This window comes from Somniosus microcephalus, chromosome 22, assembly GCF_052327205.1.
Source record: "Somniosus microcephalus isolate GS21.2 chromosome 22, FLI_Smic_1.0, whole genome shotgun sequence".
In the NCBI taxonomy this organism is placed as follows: Eukaryota; Metazoa; Chordata; class Chondrichthyes; order Squaliformes; family Somniosidae; genus Somniosus; species Somniosus microcephalus.
The window spans coordinates 12917237-12932049 of NC_141008.1; the positions used below are offsets into that span (position 1 = coordinate 12917237).

The 14813-nt window shown below is 49.9% G+C and overlaps 1 protein-coding gene across 2 annotated transcripts; it reads left to right on the top strand.

The window, feature by feature from the left end:
- Window positions 1–420: 420 nt before the first annotated feature.
- Window positions 421–14813, top strand: cyb5d2 (cytochrome b5 domain containing 2). Of its 2 annotated transcripts, XM_085964188.1 has the most exons (4): window positions 422–836; window positions 9463–9603; window positions 12669–12855; window positions 13965–14813. In XM_085964188.1, exons 1-4 carry the CDS (start codon window positions 548–550, stop codon window positions 14170–14172), a joined length of 825 nt encoding a protein of 274 aa, XP_085820314.1. In that variant the 5' UTR covers window positions 422–547; the 3' UTR covers window positions 14173–14813. The 2 variants fall into 2 exon arrangements, with proteins under 2 accessions (XP_085820315.1, XP_085820314.1); XM_085964189.1 differs by lacking the exon at window positions 9463–9603 and having other exon boundaries at window positions 421–836.

Genomic DNA, 14813 nt, shown 5'->3' on the forward strand with positions numbered 1-14813 from the left:
ATATAGCCCAAGTGGCAATTACTGGCATTACGCACACCTGGGGCTCTTAAAGGCACATACACCACCATTGCTCTTAAAGGCACATACACCACACTGGTGGTGTCACTTTAAGAGGAGCCTGTGTTACTGATGCTGTCACTTTAAGAGGCGTGTGTGTTACTGGTGGTGTCACTTTAAGAGAAGCCTGTGTTACCGGCGCTGTTACTTTAAAAGGAGCCTGTGTTACTGGCGCTGCCACTTTAAGAGGAATCTGTGTTACTGATGCTGTCACTTTAAGAGGAATCTGTGTTACTGATGCTGTCACTTTAAGAGGAGCCTGAGTTACTGGTGGTGTCACTTTAAGAGGAGCCTGAGTTACTGACGCTGTCACTTTAAGAGGAGCCTGAGTTACTGATGCTGTCACTTTAAGAGGAGTGTGTGTTACTGACGAGAGTTGCAGCAACAAGGAAACCCGGAATTTCAGTCTCTGGGACGCGGCGGGGATGCAGCGGGAGCCGCGGTGAGGCCGGAGCCGGGAATCCGGGAGCCTGCCCCCGGCCCTGCCGTCATGCTGCAGCCGCTGGTGCTGTGCCTGGTGTGCGGCGCGATTGCTGTGCTGGTGCCCGCCGATGTGTGGGGGCTGTGGAGCAGCAGCCTGGACTGGTTGGCGGCTTGGCTCAGGGCTGGGGCTGAGCTGGGCTCCCCGACCCCTCGACTCTTCACCAAGGCTGAACTGAGCCGCTACAGTGGGGAGAAAGGCAGCCCGGGGCTGTTCCTGGCTGTCCTGGGACAGGTGTTCGATGTGCGGAAAGGGAAGAAGCATTACGGACCCGGAGGCTCCTACAGCTTCTTTGCAGGTACAGTAGGACCACTGAACCCGCACTCTGAAACTGCCCAGTGATTGCGCAGCAACGCTTAACAACACTCGCCCCCAGCACTGGAGTCATTGAAACCATCAGACAGGGTCTGGGGTATGTCTACAGACCGTGGGTCCATCAGTTAGTTGTCTCCTGTGCCTAGTGACACATGAAACAACCCACTTCTTCCAGAGCAAGTTATTTGACTCCAAATGTCCAGCAGATGGCAGTTGTCCACAGGTATTTTTTATTCGTTCCTGGGATGTGGGCGTCGCTGGCAAGGCCGGCATTTATTGCCCATCCCTAATCGCCCTTGAGAAGGTGGTGGTGAGCCTTCTTGAACCGCTGCAGTCCGTGTGGTGAAGGTACTCCCACAGTGCCGTTTAGGTAGGGAACTCCAGGATTTTGACCCAGTGACGATGAATGGACGGCGATATATTTCCAAGTCAGGATGGTGTGTGACTTGGAGATGGTGTTATTGTCTATGGATTGTTTCCATAACAAAAGGTCATTAGTCTGACTCACAAGCCCCCAGCCGGAGGGTGGTGTTCTGCCTTTAGTCTGACTCAGAAGCCCCCAGCTGGAGGGCGGTGGTCTACCTTTAGTCTGCGCCCAACCTGTCTGGCGTGGGGGACCCTCCCAGAACTTGTACTCGCTCTCTGGGTCATAAGAGCCTTCCCACCACATCAAGGTGCAGTCCCTCGGGAAGGTTGAATGTATTGCTGTCTGGTGAATCTTGAGCTTGCAGGAAAGAAAGATTTACATTTATATAGTGTGGCGGAGCCACTAAGGGACTCTGATCAAATGTATATAATTCCCTTTAACAATATGTTAGCTACAGCCTGAGTCTGTATCTTTGTATATATTGTTTGCATGTACAGAGCGTGGTCCCTTTAAGAGCACGGGCAAACGCGATGACATCACACCGTTCATCACGTGATCCCCCACCGGCGGGAAAAACGTGATGATGTCATGACGCCAGCCACGGGACCGCCCAAGCAGTCCTCGTGGAGCCTCCGAACTGACTAGATCTGTATTCGTAGTTCTCTTGCAACTGTTTGTTAAACTCAATTAGTTTTACATTAAACATCGTTTTTGATCGCCTGAGTCGACCTCAGTCTCTTGCTAGGAACTAGACATTCCTACATTGGTGACCCCGACTTTTGCGAACGGTTTTCGCAGAAGGAACGAAGCATGGAAACAAACGCCATTGCATTGAAGCTGCCGCAATTCTGGGAGCAACAAGCGACCGCGTGGTTCATCCAGGTCGAAGCCCAGTTTGCACTACGGAACATCGTTGCGGATCAGACCTGATATTTTTACGTGGTCTCCACGCTCGACAGCTCCACCGTGTCGCGGATCGTCAGCCTGCTTGAGAACCCCCCGGACGACCGCAAGTATGAAACAATCAAGGCGCGGCTGTTACAGGTCTTCGGGCTCACGAAGGCGGAGCGCGCCCGCCGACTGCTCGCTATGCCCGGCCTCAGGGACTCCAAGCCGTCTGAGCTCATGAGCCAAATGCTCATGCTCCTTGGCTCCGAACCGGAGCTCTTCCTCAGTCAGTTACCGGAGCAAGTACAAGTTGCCCTGGCCAGGTCCGAAGTCACAGACTGCGCAGCGCTTGCTGCCGAAGCGGACAAGATTTTCGCGGTGACACAGCAGTACTGCGCTGCCACGAGGTGCCCATCCCCCACAGATGCCACCCCAACTCCTCAGCCTTCGGGGCTGTGCTCCTACCACGCGCGGTTTGGCGCGAAAGCCAGATGTTGCCGCCCTCCCTGCAGCTTCTCTCCCAAAAAAACCCAACTGCAACCCCGGCAAAAGAAGAACGGGTCTGACGGGTGCCCCGCGGCTGCGATGGCAATCGGAAATTCTGGCAAGCTGTTGTTCATCACCGATTCCATCTCTGGTCGGCGATTCCTCTGCGACACCGGTGCACAGTGCAGCATTATACCCGCGTCCGCTATTGATGTTCAAGCTGGGAGGCATGGCCTCTCACTCGAAGCGGCTAATGGCGGAGCTATCCGGACCTTCGGCAAACGGCGGGTCCAGGTGTGCTTCGGCGGCCAGCGATTTGTTTGGGAATTTGTTATGGCCAGGGTTTCACAAGCTATCCTCGGTGCGGATTTCCTGTGTGCCAACAGCCTCCCGGTCGATGTGCGGAACCGGCGGCTGATCAATGTGGCCACGTTTCACTCCATTCCATGTCACCGTGGTACCACTATGTCGTGCACCGTCGCCTGCTCGGTGAATTTCCGGACCTGACCAGACCTACGTTCTCCTCTACGGCCATGAAGCATGGTGTGGAACACCACATCACTACCACCGGCCCCCCGGTCCACACGCGGGCCCGGCGTCTCGAACCCGGCAAGCTGGCGGTCGCGAAAGCGGAGTTCGCTACAATGGAACGCCTAGGGATTATTCGCCGGTCCAATAGTCCCTGGTCTTCGCCTCTCCACATAGTGCCGAAACCTGGCCACGGATGGCGGCCATGCGGCGTCTATCGGCGACTTAACGACGCTACCACTCCTGATCGATACCCGATCCCCCACATTCAGGATTTCTCTGCCCATTTGGCTGGGAACACCGTGTTTTCCAAGGTGGATCTGGCCCGAGGCTACCACCAGGTCCCGGTACACCCGCAGGACGTGCAGAAGACCGCAGTCATCACCCCATTCGGCCTTTTTGAGTTTTTGGGGATGCCTTTTGGGTTGAAGAACGCTGCCCAGGCCTTCCAGCGCCTCATGGACTCTGTGCTGCGGGACCTCAAGTTCCTTTTCGTCTATTTAGACGACATCCTTGTGGCCAGTCGAAATAAGGAGGAACACATCGTGCACCTACGCACCCTCTGTCGTCGCCTCAGCCAACACGGCCTGATTCTCAACCCGGCCAAGTGTCAGTTTGGTCTGCCCCACATTGATTTCCTGGGACATCACATCCCATCGGACAGAGCGGTGCCTTTGCAAGCAAAGGTAAAGGCGGTGACATCCTTTCCGCGCCCACAGACCATCAAGGCCCTGCAGGAGTTCCTCGGGATGGTAAATTTTTACCACCGCTTTGTGCCTAAGGCAGCTCTGCTCATGCAGCCCCTGTACGAGGCCCTCGAGGGCAAGTCTGGCAAGGATCCGGTAAGCTGGACGGTCGACGTGGACCGGGCGTTCGTTGACACAAAGTGCCCTCGCCAACGCGACCATGCTGGCGCACCCGCTGCCAGGTCCCACCATCGCCCTCACCACCGATGCGTCAGACTACGCCATCGGCGCAGTGCAGGAACAGTGGGTAAACGGAACGTAGCAACTGCTGGCATTCTTCAGCCGTCAACTACGGCGAAACGAGCAGAAGTACAGTACCTTCGACCGGGAGTTGCTGGCTCCTTTTCTGGCCATCTGCCATTTCCGGTTCTTGCTGGAAAGACATCCTTTCACTGCTTTTGTAGACCATAAGCCACTAACGTTCGCTATGGCCAAGACCACCGAACCGTGGTCAGCCCGACAACAACGTCAGCTAACGTTTATCTCGGAATTCACTACTGATATTCAGCACGTGGCCGGTAAAGACAACCTGGTGGCGGATTGCCTCTCCCGCGCGACCGTTCAGGCAGTCCAGCTCGGCATCGACTACGCCCTCATGGCTGCGGATCAAGCCTCGGATCCAGAGGTGCAAGCTTACCGAACCAGCCCCTCTAGCCTCCAAGCGGCCGACGTCAAATTCCACGCCGCAGGCACCACGCTATTTTGTGACATCTCCGTAGGAGATCCTTGCCCTATCGTGCCGGTCGCCTGGCGCCGAAAAGTGTTTGACGCCATACACGGGTTGTCACACCCTGGCATGAAGGCCTCGCAGAGGCTGATGTCGTCCAAGTTCATTTGGTGGGGCATGCATATGGATGTCCGCGACTGGGCCAACACCTGCGTGGTCTGCCAAAAGGCCAAGGTGCAGCGTCACGTCAAAGCTCCATTGGCCACCTTCACTGTTCCATAGCGACGGTTCGATCACGTGAATGTGGACCTGGTGGGGCCACTTCCATCTTCTCATGGGTTTACACATATCCTTACGATGGTAGACCGCACCACTAGATGGCCAGAGGCAGTTCCCTTGTCATCCACCACTTCGGCAGACGTAGCCAGGGCATTCATCTCCTCTTGGGTCGCCCGTTTCAGGGTACCGGCGGACATCTCTTCTGATCGTGGACCGTAATTTTCCTCTGAGCTCTGGAACGCAGTGGCTCAGGGGCTCGGCATCAAGCTACATCGCACCACAGCCTACCATCCTCAGGCGAACGGCCTGTGCGAACGGTTTCACAGGTCACTCAAAGCCGCACTGAGGGCCAGCCTCCAAGGCGCTGGATGGGTGGACAGGCTACCATGGGTCCTGTTGGGTCTGCGCACGGCACCCAAGGAAGATCTTCGCTCGTTCTCGGCAGAGCTCGTCTATGGCCAGCCGCTACGTGTACCAGGGGATTTCCTTCCGACTCCAACAGAGCCATGGTCCGCATCCAATCAACTCATCAGCCACCAGGAGGCAGCCAGGTGTTTTGCACCAGTACCAACGTCTCATCACGGCTTTCAGAACTCCCACGTCCCACCAGAGCTGAAGAATGCCGAATATGTGTTCATCTGCCACGACGCTCATCGGGATCCACTCAAGGCCCCTTACACTGGTCCTTTCCGCGTGCTAGAGCCGGGAGACAAAACTTTCTCAGTGGATATCGGAGGTAAACCGGACCACATTTCGGTTGACCGGTTGAAGCCGGCACACTTGGACCTTGACCGCCCGGTCGAGACCGCACAGCCGCCAAAATGTGGCCAACCGCCCACAGTCGCCGTGCCAGATCAAGCGCAACCGCCCGCCAGCCCACCGTCCAGCAGCTTCCACTCCAAGTGTACAGAAGTCGCTCTGACAGGCTTGTCAGGCCTCCTCGCCGTTTCACTTTTTCTGTTAAAGACAATTCTGGGGGGGCGCATGTGGCAGAGCCACTAAGGGACTCCGATCAAATGTATATAATTCCCTTTAACAATATGTTAGCTACAGCCTGAGTCTGTATCTTTGTATATATTGTTTGCATGTACAGAGCGCGGTCCCTTTAAGAGCACGGGCAAACGCGATGACGTCACGCCGTTCATCACGTGATCCCCCACCGGCGGGAAAAACGTGATGACGTCATGACGCCAGCCACTGGACCGCCCAAGCAGTCCTCGTGGAGCCTCCGAACTGACTAGACCTGTATTCGTAGTTCACTTGCAACTGTTTGTTAAACTCAATTAGTTTTACATTAAACATCGTTTTTGATCGCCTGAGTCGACCTGTCTCTTGATAGGAACTAGACATTCCTACAATAGCACCTTTCACCACCTCCGAGCATCCCAAAGTGCTTTACAGCCAATGAAGGAGGTTTATAAACAAATTGAACTGATTGCCCCTGATTCTCGCTCCAACCATTGTCTCTGCTGTCTCTGTAAAGAATGTGCTGAGAAACTTTAGTTCAGCTCTATAAAGGAGCTCTTTTAGCCCAGAGAGTCTAAACCCAAACTGTTCGCCTATCATGTTACAATCTGATGGACTCGCTGTGTATTTCCAGTATTTGTGGTTGGTTTCTCTATTATTTCTACTCTTTGACTCACACCCACTTCTCTTCCCTAGAAACTCCATGTATTTCCTGCTTGTCTTTTGTCCTTCTCACTGTTGCTGTTGTCTCTGCCTTTGCCTTTGTGTTTTTGCCAGACCCTGTTTTTGCCTCTGTGGTTCTTTGCTCCGCTCCTGCCTTCAGCTCCAAGTCATTCCTGGTGGATTCCAGATGAATTTTCACCTTTCCTCTTTCAGACCCATTCATAATCACTGACCTCTCTGATCTTAAGTGCTCGTCTGACCTCAGCGGCCGGTTCGTGGGTCCAGGATGGACACGGCCCATGGGGAGGAGAGGGGGGAGGGTGCTCTGTCTGCCTGCCTCTCTCCCGCAGTCTTGTCCATGGTGGCTCTGGAGAGGGAGCCTGCGGTGCCAACTGTGGCCGCTGGGCACTGGCAATAACCTCATGATTTAGATTATAAGTTTGCTTTCGGTTTTGTTGAAATCAGACGTTGTATTTCAATTATTTTATTAGTTGTGCCTCCTTAAAACAAAAGGGTGTGTGCAAATTAGTTTCTCTGATCAATTATGGATCAAGGTATGCCATTGACCCTTTACCATAGATTGGAGTGTGCACATCCCTGACCTCTGGCTCCTGTAGAGTGATTCAATCCACATCCCAGCCATCCCCGGTCCCAGATCCTCCCTCATCTTATCCATTGCTTTAAAAACACATTTCTATCCTTTGGGTAGTAAGGAGTGGAAATTCCAGCAACTCCTAGATCCTCTTCCCCTTCCACTTTCTTCAGGCTCTGGCTCCCTTTCTAACCCCATTCCTACCTGGACCCTAGGTTTTGATCATCCCTCTGACTGTAAAAAGATCTGTTCTCGCACCCTCGCACCCGGCCTGCACCTCGCCCCCTCCCACCCAGCCTCCACCTCGCACCCGGCCTCCACCTCGCACCCGGCCTCCACCTCGCCCCCTCCCACCCGGCCTGCACCTCGCCCCCTCCCACCCGGCCTCCACAAATTCCAAACTTTACATGATGCTAAGTTATTCTCCTGCCACCTCTTCCCCTGCAATTCTGATCTCCTCTCCTGTCTCCAGCCAGGTTATACACTTTGGCAGGAAAAATAAAAAAGCAAATTATTATTTTAAATGGAGAGAGATTACAAAATGCTACAGTTCTGGGGGACCTGGGGGTCCTTGTGCATGAAACACAAAAAGTTAGCATGCAGGTACAGCAAGTAATCAAAAAGGCAAATGGAATGTTGGCCTTTATTTCAAGGGGGTTGGAGTATAAAAGCAGGGAAGTCCTGCTACAACTGTACAGGGTATTGGTGAGACCACACCTGGAGTACTGCGTACAGATTTGGTCTCCTTATTTAATTGCATTGGAGGCAGTTCCGAGACGATTCACGAAGTTGATTCCTGAGATGAGGGGGTTGACTTATGAGGAAAGGTTGAGCAGGCTGGGCCTATACTCATTGGAATTTAGAAGAATGAGAGGTGATCTTATTGAAACATATAAGATACTGAGGGGGCTCGACAAGGTAGATGCAGAGAGGATGTTTCCCCTCGTGGGGAAATCTAGAACTCGGGGGCATAGTTTCAGAATAAAGGGTCGCCCTTTTAGAACTGAGATGAGGAGGAATTTCTTCTGAGGGTTGTAAATCTGTGGAATTCTCTGCCCCAGAGAACCGTGGAGGCTGGGTCATTAAATACATTTAAGGTGGAGATACAGATTTTTGCAAGATGAGGGAGTGAAGAGTTATGGGGGGCGGGCAGGGAAGTGGCTTTGAGCCCAAGATCAGCCATGATCTTATTGAATGGCAGAGCAGGCTCGAGGGGCCGAGTGGCCTATTCCTGCTCTTATTTCTTGTGTTCTTATTTCCATCCTCCTGGAACCCTGCCTCTTGCCCTTCCTCATCCTCTTCATTGGGAACTACTGCCATGACATCGGCTGTCTTGAGTTTCTCCACTTCTCTTGCTCACATTATTCTCGCTCCCTCTGAACAGCTAGCTTCCTGTTCTTGGATCCAACTCTAAGACAGTCATCAAAGCTTCCTCATCTCCTTAATTACTGGGCCAATCGCTCAATGTGGCCCGTTTTCCTGTGGACAGCTTGGCTTGAGTCTTCGGTTTGAAGTTTGGCAGAAAAGGCAGCCTCCGTGCAAGGTGTCAGCCTTGGCTCAGTGGTAACACTCTTGCTTCTGTGTCTAAAGATTTGAGCACATAATCGGACGAGACGTTAAACCGAGGCCCTGTTTGCTTTCTCCAGTGGATACAAGATATTCCAGGGCACTATTTTGAAGAAAGCAGGGGCGTTCTCCCCGCTGTCCAAGGCCAATATTTATCCCTCAACCAACAAATGGATGAACTGGTCATTATCCCGTTGCTGTTTCCGGGACCTTGATGTGTACAATTTGGCTGCTGCATTTCCCTAAATTACAAGTGACTACACTTCAAAAGTACCTCATTGGCTGTGAAGCGCTTTGGGACGTCCTGAAGTCGTGAAAGGCGCTATAGAAATGCAAGTCTTTCTTTAGTTCCTTCTTTGTCTGCTTTGTCACCTTCCTTAATTCTTCAGCTGATCAGCGTCTGCTTTCAGTTTTGCAAAGCATTTTGGAACATAATTTACTCCATGAAAGTTATTATATAATTGCAAGTAATTAAGATCTTGACCATTTGAATGGACTGGTGAAACTCAGTTCCAGAGTTCAGATGATTATGAACTACTCGTCAGAATCCCTGAGTTTTGTACGGTCCTATTCTGAGATTTAATTAGCAATTATGTTACTGAGCTTCGTTACTTGAGTCTGTCTCTCCCACCCGACTTGTGTAACAAGCCGAAAATTAGCTGGACAGGAAGGTATGTTCCGAGGACTTGAAAATATAATTTGAGTTAAGAAACACAGTCCCTTGAAATGATGATTCTTGCAGGACCTGCTCACTGTGCCATTGATTTCAAAGGTCACTAGGTCTACATGTTTCCCATTGCTGCAGGGAATCCGTCACTGGCTCTCCGCTCCTGGGTGAACTTGTTCTGTTGTTCGCTGCAGGTCGAGATGCCAGTCGAGCGTTTGTGAGTGGTGATTTCACCGAGAATGGTCTGGTGGACGATGTATCCGGGCTCTCTCCCACTGAAATGTTATCTCTCCATGACTGGCTTGCCTTCTACAAGAAAGAATACATTTTTAAGGGTAAGAATAACACGAAAAACATTGGGGAAATGCGAAGACTCAAAGCTCCGCTCTTTTGATCAGAAATTGCCAGTTAAGGTGGTGATTTTTTTTGTATATTTTTAAATCTTTTGTATATAACGGTGATTTACTTTTCAGTTCTGGGCCCCGCACTTCAGGAAGGTATATTGGCCTTGGAGGAGGTACGTTGCAGATTCACCAGAAAGTTAAATTTATCAGGAGAGGGTGGATAAACTTTGCTTGTATTCCCTTGAGTTTAGAAGATTGAAGGGTGATCTGATCGAGATGTTTACCTTCTCAAATCCTGTTAACATTTTAGATACAGAGAAACTATTTCCTCTAGTGAAGAAATCCAGAACAAGAGGGCGTAACCTTAAAATTAGAGCCAGGTCGTTCAGGAGTGAAATCAGGAAGCACTTCTTCACAAAGGGTGGTAGAAACCAGGAACTCTCCCCCCGAAAGGCTGTGAATGCTGAGACAATTGGAGCTTTCAAGACTGATAGATATTTGTTGGGTGAGAGTATCAGGGATGTGGAGCAAAGGTGGGTAAATGGAGTTGAGGAACAGATCAGCATTATCTAAATGAATGGCAGAACAGGCTTGAGGGCTGAATGGCCTCCTCCTATTCCTATGTGAGTGTAGTCACACCGGGTGAAGATGCCCCTTGACTAGGCCCCGAGTGTATTCAAGTACAATTTTAAAGAGGGTGCAGGAACAGAGAGACCTGGTGGGTGTATGTACACAAATCTCTCAAGCTGGCAGGACAGGCTGCGAAGGCTGTTGAAAAAGCATACGGGATCCTTGGCTTCATTTATAGAGTCAGTGTACAAAAGCAAGGAAGTTATGCTACACATTTTATAAATCACTGGTTAGGCCCCAGCTGGAGTATTGTCGAGTTCTGAGCACAATACTTTAGGAAGGATGTCCAGGCCTTGGAGAGGATGCAGAGGAGATTTACTAGAATGGTACCAGGGTTGCAGGACTTCAGTTACGTGGAGACTGGAAAAGCTGGGGTTGTTCTCCTTAGAGCAGAGAAGGTTAAGAGGAGATTTAGTAGCGGTGTTCAAAATCATGAAGGGTTTTGATAAAGTAAATAAAAAGCAACCGTTTCCACTGGCAGAATGATCGATAACCAGAGGACACAGATTTAAGGTCATAGTCATAATGGCACAGAAGGAGGCCATTCAGCCCATTGAGTCCGTGCCAGCTCTCTGCAGAGCAATGCAGTCAGTCCCATTCCCCCGCTCTATCCCCGTAGCCCTGCAAGTTTATTTCCCTCGAGTGCCTATCCAGTCTCCCCTTGAAAACACTGAGTGTCTTGGCTTCCACCACTTCCGTCGGCAGCGAGTTCCAGGTCCTCACCACTCGCTGCGTGTAAAAAGTTTTTCCTCACATCCCCCCTGTATCTCTTGCCCAAAACCTTAAATCTGTGTCTCCTAGTCCTTGTGCCATCAACTAGTGGGAACAACCTTTTCCCGTCTAGCCTATCCAAACCCGTCATAATCTTGTACACCTCTATCAAATCACCCCGCAACCTCCTTTGCTCTAATGAAAACAAATCCAGCTTCTCCAACCTGTCCTTGTAGCTAAGACCCCCCCATCCCCGGAACCATTCTGGTAAATCTCCTCTGCACCCTCTCAAGGGCCTTCACATCCTTCCTAAATACTCCAGTTGTGGCCTAACCAGCCCTTTATAAAGATTCAGCATAACTTCTCTACTTTTGTACTCAATACCTCTATTTATGAAGCCCAAGATCCTATATGCTTTGTTAACCACTTTCTCAATATGTCCCACCACCTTCAGGGACCTATGCACATTAACACCCAGGTCCCTCTGTCCCTGCACACTCTAAAACTGTGCCATTAAGTGTATATTGCCTCTCCCTGTTCCTTCTGCCAAAATGCATCACCTCGCACTTCTCTGTATTAAATTCCATCTGCCACTTGTCTGCCCATTCTGCTAGCCTTTCTATGTCCTGTTGCAGTCGATTGAGATCATCCTCACTGTTTGCCCACACCCCCCACCCCTTAGTAAACACCGGTATTGGCAAAAGAAGCAGAGGAGAATGTTTTTATTTTTTTTATTTTATTTTTTTAAACACAGCGAGTTGTGATCTGGAACGCGCTGCCTGAAAGGGTGGTGGAAGCAGATTCAATAAGAACTTTGAAAAGGGAATTAGATAAATACTTGAAGAGGGAATAAAATTGAAGGGTGATGGAGTAAGAGCAGGGGAGTGGGACTAATTGGAGAACTCTTTCAAAGAGCCGGCACAGCTGCATCATTCTCTCATTCTAAGACCACCACTGCACCAGCAAATAGATTGCCTCGGCAGTTGACCCCAACTATAGCAATATATCTGACACTCTCCCAGAATACCGACACACAATCACTATCGTTGAACAATTTCCCTTTCTTAAATAACAGAAAATGCTGGAAAAACTCAGGAGGCTAGGCAGCATCCGTGGAGAGAGAAACAGAGTTAACGTTTCAGGTCGAAGACCTTTCGTCAGAACTGGAAACAAGCAGGAAAAGGGGGAGGGGATGAAAGAACAAAAGGGAAGGTCAGTGATGGGATAGAAAGCAGGAGAGATTAAGAGACATTGAGGGCAAGAGGAGGTGGTAATGGGACAGGTTAAGGTACAAAGGATGGCTCTAGATGGGGTGTGAATCCTCTCTCTCCCTTCTCATTCACTCCACCTGCTTCTTGTATCCAGTGTTCTGCTTGCTTTCTGGATAATGTAGAGTTAAAATTCTCTGAGGCAGGTGCTAGTATTAGTGGAACAAACCTGTCGATAATGTTTTATTGAAGAATGTTTAATAAGTTGGGATTAACTGATTCTGCACACTTTAGAATGCAATTTTTGAACATGTTCTGAACCTAGCAATTTAATTTGCATAGTTTGTGAGCTTTTTTGGTTTTGCAAGTTAGGCTTTCAGTTACGAGCTTGTCTGTTACCCATTGTTTGGCTGTCCAAGAATTAATTTGTTCAGCCTTGTTCTGAACATCTCTCAAACTGCAAGATTTTTCAGATCACAGAAGCATTTTTATTTTTATTCTTGCAAGGCAAGTTAACGGGAACATATTACGACCACACTGGTGAACCGACCCAAGCTCTCGTTGATGCAGAGTTGGCCATGATACAGGGAAGGAAACTGAAGGCGGAGGCCGAATTGGAAAACAAAATATTTCCCCACTGCAATTCTGAATGGACCTTGTCCAAAGGCGGAAGAGTCTGGTGTTCATCTCGCAGGTCAGGAGAGTTTGTCTTTTTATTATTAACTTCCCCTTTCCAATGCCTCTTCTGTTCTGGAGGCAATGTCTCGTATGTTTGACCACTCTCCCCTACCCATCCAAATAGGGATTCTAATGTGCAAACTTGGAGAGAATTTGTCCATGGTGGTGGGAGCAAACCAAATCCCATCTTCATCTGGTCCACAGTTAAGTAGAGGCTGGAGATCAAGAGCAGAAACTATGGTCCATCTTTCTTCTTCCTAGAGATGCTGAGCAGGATTTTTATAAAATAGTTTTCGCATAATGATGGGGCCATTTTTGCAGAAGTCTGCTGGCCCCTGTTTGCATCCACTAGGCTGGTGATTGGACATAATGGAGATCATAAGAAGTAGGAGTAGGCCAATCAGCCCCTCGGGCCTGCTCCGCCATTCAATAAGATCACGGCTGATCTGATCCTAACCTCAAATCTACTTTCACTCACCATCCCACCCAAACCCATGTGATCTCCCAGGAGAGGCGAAAAACCAGATAAAAAACCCAATGGCCAGTTTGGGAGAAAAAAAATCTGGGAAATTCCTCTGACCCATCTAGGCGATCGAAACTCGTCCAGGAGATCACTGTCCCTGTATTTCCTGCAGTACTTACTTTCTGTAAGAGGTGATCTCCACCCCAGCCAGGAACAGGCCCAATTTACTCTTGAAGGACTCCTAGCTGGCAGCCTGTTCCCACGGTCTCCACTGATTGAGTTGACCATGATCAAACCAAGGCATTGTGGTGATGGATCATACCACCGTTCTCACGGCAGCACTAATGTCAATCCAATTCTAGCAAACTCCACAATCTCATTAATGAAACTAATTTCTCGAAAGCATCATATAGTAACTTAAGGACACGATGTGGCCAACCTTGAGCACTTCAGGGTGAGGCACATGCGAGGGAGAAAAGTGGGTCAGTGAGCTAGCCCAGCTAGTGCTTCCCTCTCCAGCCCTGAGTGACGAGTTACAAACTGCTGGACAAAGTATAGCTTCCCTACACCCCTTCATCCAGTGAACTGGGCACAGAAAGAAAAATTAAAAAATTGAGTTTGAATAAATATAACTTATTAAAATTGTATTTCTATATTTTCAGTGGAGGAACAGAGAGGAATTGGGCTGGAGTTCCACGCAAACTATACAAGCCCGGATCAAGGGACCATCGCTGTGTCTGTGTCCGCACGAATGGACCACCGTCCAACCAGCCCAGTTCAGCCCACAACAGGGGAGATCTTGACAACCCTAACCTCCAGGAATACGAGGGATGCCATAGTGCCTCAGACTCGTGTGCCATTCCAGACTAAACACAATGGCCTTCGGTTACAGGCCTGTTTTAAGAGGCAATAAACTCAGTATCTGTGATATTCCATTACAAAGTATGGCAACATCTTCAATAAAAAGCCCACTCATTGTATTTTATTGGATGGATAAATGGATATTTTAAGAGGCTAAACTTGACCATTGGTGTCTTTGACGCTTGACTGAAAATGAGCATGAAGCTAATTTCAAGGGGCGGGAGCAGAATGCCAAGGGTTATTGGTTCCCAATACAGGTAAGATATGAAACCAAATCCCCTCTGGAACAATCAATAAACCTGGTAATTTTTGGGCCGGCACCAGCAAATGGCCATGAAAGCTGCCGGACTATTGTAAAAAGCCAACTAGTTCACTCATGTCCACCGAGGAAGGGAACCTGCCGCCCTAACCTGCTACGGCTTACATGTGTCTCCAGTCCCTTACTCCGTGGTTGACCCACTCCTCTCTGGACTAGAAGATACCTTGCAATACCGTGGCAGTGTTACTGTCGTCCCAAGAACCAAACAAAAGTTGGAGATGGCCAAATAATGCTACCTTCACACCGTACCCAGTAGTCTGTGCAAGAGCAGGCCTGGTACATGGAGGCTGTGAATGATGTTCCAATCAAAGGGCCCCTGGGGTGGGGGTGG

Coding starts and splice junctions, on each gene's coding strand:
- cyb5d2 (XM_085964188.1), top strand. CDS start 548: ATGCTGCAGCCGCTGGTGCTGTGCCTGGTGTGCGGCGCGATTGCTGTG. Junction 837..9,462: donor CTCCTACAGCTTCTTTGCAG/GTACAGTAGGAC, acceptor TGTTCGCTGCAG/GTCGAGATGCCAGTCGAGCG. Junction 12,856..13,964: donor GTCTGGTGTTCATCTCGCAG/GTCAGGAGAGTT, acceptor CTATATTTTCAG/TGGAGGAACAGAGAGGAATT.